Source organism: Pavona decussata, unplaced genomic scaffold (genome assembly GCF_977016875.1).
Source record: "Pavona decussata unplaced genomic scaffold, jaPavDecu1.1 SCAFFOLD_29, whole genome shotgun sequence".
Lineage (NCBI taxonomy): Eukaryota > Metazoa > Cnidaria > Anthozoa > Scleractinia > Agariciidae > Pavona > Pavona decussata.
In genome coordinates this window covers 391,787-397,786 of record NW_028145452.1, presented here as the reverse complement: position 1 = coordinate 397,786, position 6,000 = coordinate 391,787, and the positions used below count along the sequence as shown (strand labels likewise).

The 6,000-nt window shown below is 40.1% G+C and overlaps 1 protein-coding gene across 1 annotated transcript; it reads right to left on the bottom strand.

Annotated features, from left to right (window-relative positions):
• Positions 1 to 3,160: 3,160 nt before the first annotated feature.
• LOC146484780 (suppressor of cytokine signaling 3-like) lies at positions 3,161 to 4,668 on the bottom strand. The gene has a single exon (XM_085104224.1). The coding sequence runs from the start codon at positions 4,240 to 4,242 to the stop codon at positions 3,664 to 3,666; it is 579 nt and encodes a 192-aa protein (XP_084960350.1). The 5' UTR covers positions 4,243 to 4,668; the 3' UTR covers positions 3,161 to 3,663.
• Between the last annotated feature and the right edge of the window lie 1,332 nt (positions 4,669 to 6,000).

The window sequence follows — 6,000 nt, the reverse complement described above, 5'->3', positions numbered from 1 at the left end:
CGCAATATGTGGAAAACAATTTGTGCAAACGTCGTCAAATTTCAAACATTAATTATTTGAGGCCTTTCCACGAAGACGACCTAACTTCCGGTTTGTTTCAACGAATTGACTCCCACCTCCTGGACGAGTCTCCATGAGCAAAGTACAATTATATATTGGCGGCAGGCTAGTACCGTCTTGAAATGAAATCATTTTTAAAGGTGGCCTTATCCTTTTGAAATCAAATTATCTCATAGCTGGCGATGCTGACGATGTCCCAAGGGTTCTTCGTCCTCACTTGTCCCTCTAGCCGCACCATCCCCTCCCCTCCCCTGACAATAATCTCCTGACTCGTGCTCATTCCCCTCGCGCCAAATTGTCGATAATCTGACGGTAAACCCTGAAGAGAGCGAAGGAAAGCGCAACGTTTGATCCTGCTTTAAGTGACCGTTTGCTCATTTCTTAACATTTTTGCCTGCCTAGTTGTTGTCGGTTAGTAAAGATACAGAACATTAAAGAGGGCAAAGTTTGTCCGTGTGGGAGTGTGTGTGTGTGTGTGTGTGTGTGGGGGGGGGGGGGAGGTAGTGTCAGGTTTTCAGGTGATAAATCTCTCCAACCCCACCCCGCCCAAGGCAAGCACTAATAGTGAATGGTCCCACTACAATATTGAGAAAAGAAAAAAAATCATTAATATTGTAACTGAGAATTTTCACATCAGTGGGAATTCTTTGGGTAAAGTTGTTGAGGGGCTATGTATTCTTCCACTTGTCGACTTACATTAATTGCTTAAGTTTCATAAATTGATTATTCGTCTTTCCAAGAAAGGATGTGACTTCCGGTTTGTTTCTCCGAAATCACACTGACTATTCTCTAACAACACTGTAGTAAATCGCTTAATATTCTCCGGGAACATGTCGGGAGCATGGGGCTGGTGGTCGCAGACTTAGTCAGTTAATAGGACTGTTCGGTTTATAATTTAGTGTTCCCGGCGTTTTGGAGGCAAGAAGACCGTGTTTAATGCGGGTGTCGAAGCGTTTCATTAACCATGAACCACCTGAAAATGGGTGGCAGCCATATCCCCAAGTCTCCGGTTACGTCGCCCGAACTTGAATAATATACACTTGTATCGAACTCAACCTTACAGATCTGACAATCAAGAAACATAGCAAACTTTTACTTCACTTTTAATTCAATCATTAGATTTGCCTCATCTGCTATTTGGATGATCACTCTCACTCTCACACTCTCATTATAGCTGATAATCCTTGATTTTTTGCTTTTGTAAGGCCATGTTCCAATGGAACCAAATGTTTGTTCTGATTGAGGCGGTTGATCCAAATGGGACGAACTGGGCTGAACCCGAGGGAGCGGCGGACTCGAGCCTATAGTATTCGTCGAGTAATGAAAATGCATCTTTGGGTTTAATAAAACGATTAATTGTCTTGGTCTTGTCTTTTATACGAAACAAAACCACCGAAAATGATTTTTTTCGGCAATAGCGTTTTAACTGAGTTAAAAAGGCTGGTAAATGTATGAAAAACTGATGGTCCAGCATTTCACGAGCGTTGGACAAAGAACATCATGTCTTTCTCATTTCATGATTAAAATTTTCCATCTTTAATTTAGCACAAGTATTGCCTATATTGGGACATTTCAGCCCAGTCAACCAAAACCAATCAGTTTAAGTTGAAATGGATTAAGCGAAAAACTCGAGAGTCGGCTTGGATGCTCTGTTCAGTACTTCACAAGGAACCAAAATGTTTCCGATTCCCTTTGAATCTCGGGGAAAAATTACAAGAACAATTCAAGGTGGTCAAATTGTCTTTTAAAAATTCTTCTTCACTGTAAACTACAGACTACACGCTTTTATCGAGTTCCGGTTCAGCTGTTGCGGATATTGAAATTCACACGGTGGGAGATCTCAGTAAGGGATCATCTCTTTCTGACAAATTTGAGTAGGCTGTACGTGGGCGAAGGGAAGAACTGAATTTAATTGGAGCATGCGAGCTGGGGGCAAGCTGGTCTTCAACAATCTCTTCTCGACGTTTTTTTTTTTTTTGGCACGTTTTCTGGGCTCACGTCGCTCTTTAGCTCTTTCGCAAGACTATCCAGAAAGATACTTGAGGCTGCATGTAAAAGAAACCAAACATAGTTCCAGCCGTCAAACTAAAACAAGATACAAAGGAAATCTCTAAAAACTCCTTTCATGGAAGCTAATGCGTTTCTAAATACATCCTTGTTAGCCTTTGAAGGAAACAGCTGGTATACTGATAAATTTAGTAGCCAGGTAGCTATTCTGATCTGATTTTTTTCCTTCTTGTCGCAGGACTGGTATAACAATACATCCTGATATTATTGTCGTATTTTTATTTTCTAATCAGTGATATAGCCGACAAAAAAAATATATTTAGTTTACAACTATATAAACGCAATGAATTGAGGGCAAGTTATAGGCCAACTAGCATTATATAACACTGACATTTATATTGTGAAGTGTTGGATTTCAGAGAAATACCCTTGGCCCTCTCAGTGGTATAGGTTTTAAAATATTCTTGGAAGCTCCGAGGTCGTGCTGAAAAACACAAACAAGCCAAATGAGTTGAGTTCTTCTGAGTGTTTGATGAAATAAATGCTCGGTGTTCAGTTACATTGTAATAAAGCCAAGAAATCGAAGCCCTGCAAATCATGAGGGACGTACTGAATCGTTCAAAATCGTCTACCGTATGGTGCATAAAATGTTAGTCAAGCAATTCGGGTTTGAATATCGACTCTTTAGTCCGTATTTCGTCCGTAAAGGACCTATCAGAAGACAAACGGATAAAAACGCTCGCTCCAGGAGAGAAACACCCAGCAGACACAACTTTATCCTGGCTTTGTACGGATTTCAACCTCAGCTGTGCGTCCGGTACGCCTGTGTACAATGGCGGCTTTAAAAAATTTATACATATGTCATGTAGAAAGATTTTTTTCAGTAAAGGGAGCGTGGGTAGTGAAGGAAAAAGGAGTGCAATGAGAAGGAAATTTTTGGAAGCAGAATCATAATTCCTTTCAGCTTTTTAGTCTTCGAGGTGGGGAGGAGGGCTTTAAGAGGAGATATTGACCTTAAATGCTTCCTTTCATCGCTATTTAAAATAGATTTTACAAATATTTTTAACACAAAGGACTATGCTGTCAACGCGTGTCAATGAAACTTGAATATTTTTTTATTGTTTCTGTGTTTAATTTCTTATTTAAACAACGTGGATTTCAAAGAAATGCTCTTCCGTAATTTAAATAGCAGGTTACGATTGAAAACGAAACCAACTATAAAGACAATTTTCTTGGAACTTACGCGAGGTCATATGCTGATATATAAACAAGTCATCGCGGAAGTTAGTAGTGAAAAGAGAAAGTAAAATTTGGGTGAGAAAAAGAAAAGAAACGTTGCGACTGAATTCATAGATTTAAATTTTTAGTACGATCTGATACACTTGAAAATTAGTACAAATTATATTTACACAATTTCGGTAAACACTGTGCATATTTCCACTGTAAAAAGAGAATACAGCGTCATGTCTACTTCATTAAGATAACTTTGTGCGCACTGATACAGAGCAAGAAGTCTTTCTGATACGGGCTCATGCATGCGGATGTACACGCGAACACTGTCGTTCGGATATTAGAGGATAATTTTTTTCACACAGTTTACATGGGATAAGGGTATTGAGATAAATAAAATTTCACAGGATTGGGAACAGATAATTCTTGGCCTCCTCCACCAGCGAGAAGCTGCTGATTCAAAGCTCTCCGACACAAATGTTGAAGACTGGAGACTTCTTTATAAAGCGGGCTCCACAAGAAAAATATTGCTTTTCGTATTTTGTCTGGTCCCGGCGAACCTCCCTCTGCTTTCTCCTGCAAAATCTTCCTTGACAACAGCATGTAATAAAAAACCATCTTCACCACGCAGTCAAATCGAGGCGCCGGCCCAGAGCGATGCTCGAATTCTTCACTTCTCTGCGACATCAAGGTGTCATTTTTGTCCAGAGAAAAAAAGCCATCGAAGAAAACAATCCTGATGTTTGTAATCCCTGTAGCAGTAACAAGTGTTATGGTGAAAAGATGCCTCGAGTCTGCACTATCGCGAACTAAAAACTTCCCAACGGGTTCGTCACGAAGCAAGGATTTCGCTTTGATTCCAGTTATTGCTCCCCAATAAAATCCACTCTCTTGCAATTTTTTTAACACGGGATCTAAGGAAACTGGGTTAATTCCAGCGCTCATCGAATCTCAAATTATTTAGCAGAGTCTGAACCGCGGCCTCTTCTCGCGCTGAACTGTTTGCGACATCACTGTTCACAGAAAAGTGTTTGTGCTTCTTATTTCTGCTTAGACATTTTTGCGCCCTCGCTAATTCCTTGAAACTAGCGATGTCCTCCTTCTTCAAAAACTTCTGGAAGTGGTTTTTTGAATTGGCCATTTGTTACGTGTATTTATATCCGAACGACTCATATTTTCCGGGAAATCTTGAAGCCTGTACCGCGGTCATTTCTAAGAAAACCGGAAGTTGTACGTGAGGTCTCTCCTTTTGTGGAAATGTTTTCTTGGAAAGGCAAGGAGCAAATTGTGCTAACTTGAGCAATTTCTTTGAGGTAAAATATGCGTTGGGTTCAAATTTACGCTTGGACAGAAAGATAAACCTCGACAGTTACTGAGAGGGAAAGCGGAAATATTGAAATGGAGTCCACCTCTTCGAGGGACTTTTCAACCGGAAGTCGGAAGACAGGATCGAACTTGAACCGCTGTTCCTTTTCTTATTTTATTGTCATTTTAATTCGGTAGCATTCACATGTACTTCAAAGAAATCTGCAGAAGGGAAAAGACCTGGTTTATTAAATTACTAAATGTGAAATGCAATGCCTTTCTGGATGTTTCGTAAACCTTCCCCGAAAATCAGGTCGATGACATCACTAGATCGAGTTCGTAGTCAGTCTTCCCTCGCTGACACGGTTTCGTTCGCAAACAGATTGCCCAGACAGATGGCATACTAAGCAAGATAGTTTCATTGAAAATCGTGTACCAACCAACAGTAAGTCTTAAGACGTGAGTAGAATCGGTTAACTTTCAGCTTATTCATCGGAAATCAACTGTAATCGGCCTTTTCACCTTCAACAAACTTTGAACACCCACGGGTAGGTTATGACGTTTTGTCGTGTTGCAATACTTTTTTCTAGAATCACGTACAGTTATAAAGAGAAATTAGAAAAAGCAGACCATTGAAACTTCGCAATTTCACATCGTACGTTTTCAAAGCTCTGGCTGAAACGAACACCAAATGATTTTCGCGTCTTGTCGCGTTTGGTCAGTGTTTGAGTTTTCCTAGAAATAATCAATTGAAAACTATAAAACAATTACAAGTTTTCCGAGAAATTTAACCGCATGAATGAACACACTTCGCCTGAGCGGGTACACCAGGGTAGGGTGGGGGGAAAGAAGGCTGCAGTATCTTGCAGATTGTTTATCTTTTTGCGGCCAAATTAGTGCTTGGTGAAAAACAGGCTTTCAGACAACCTTTTTAAGTCACAGAAGTTAATATATACTATAAGTTTTAAGCAAGAAATGCGAAAGCTTTTCGGATGAAAACAACTTTTAGCTTTTGTTACGGTCTGTTACGGTGTCCCAGAAGAGTTTACTCGTTGCACGAGGCAAGTTCGAGTCAAGTTCCGTTTCTTTTCGTTTCTTTTCTTTTCCCGTTTGTTTCCTTTTTGTCTTGATCTATAATATATATTTGGTCGTGATTCTTGCTTTCATATTGTCCCTGTGGACGCGATCGCGAGAGTTCATTCTTGGTGGCAGTTTTTGAACGAAATTCACCCCATTTTACATTCATTCTCGCCATCTATCATTTTCCTGAAAGGGTTCGTCCAGTGTAGTTGATGACTAAACCTTTTCACTATACATGCCTTGTGAATAAGGAAAAAAAACATATGGCTGTTAACATGCGAGGAGTGTAGGTTCTATTATGTTATCTTGGGTGTCCTG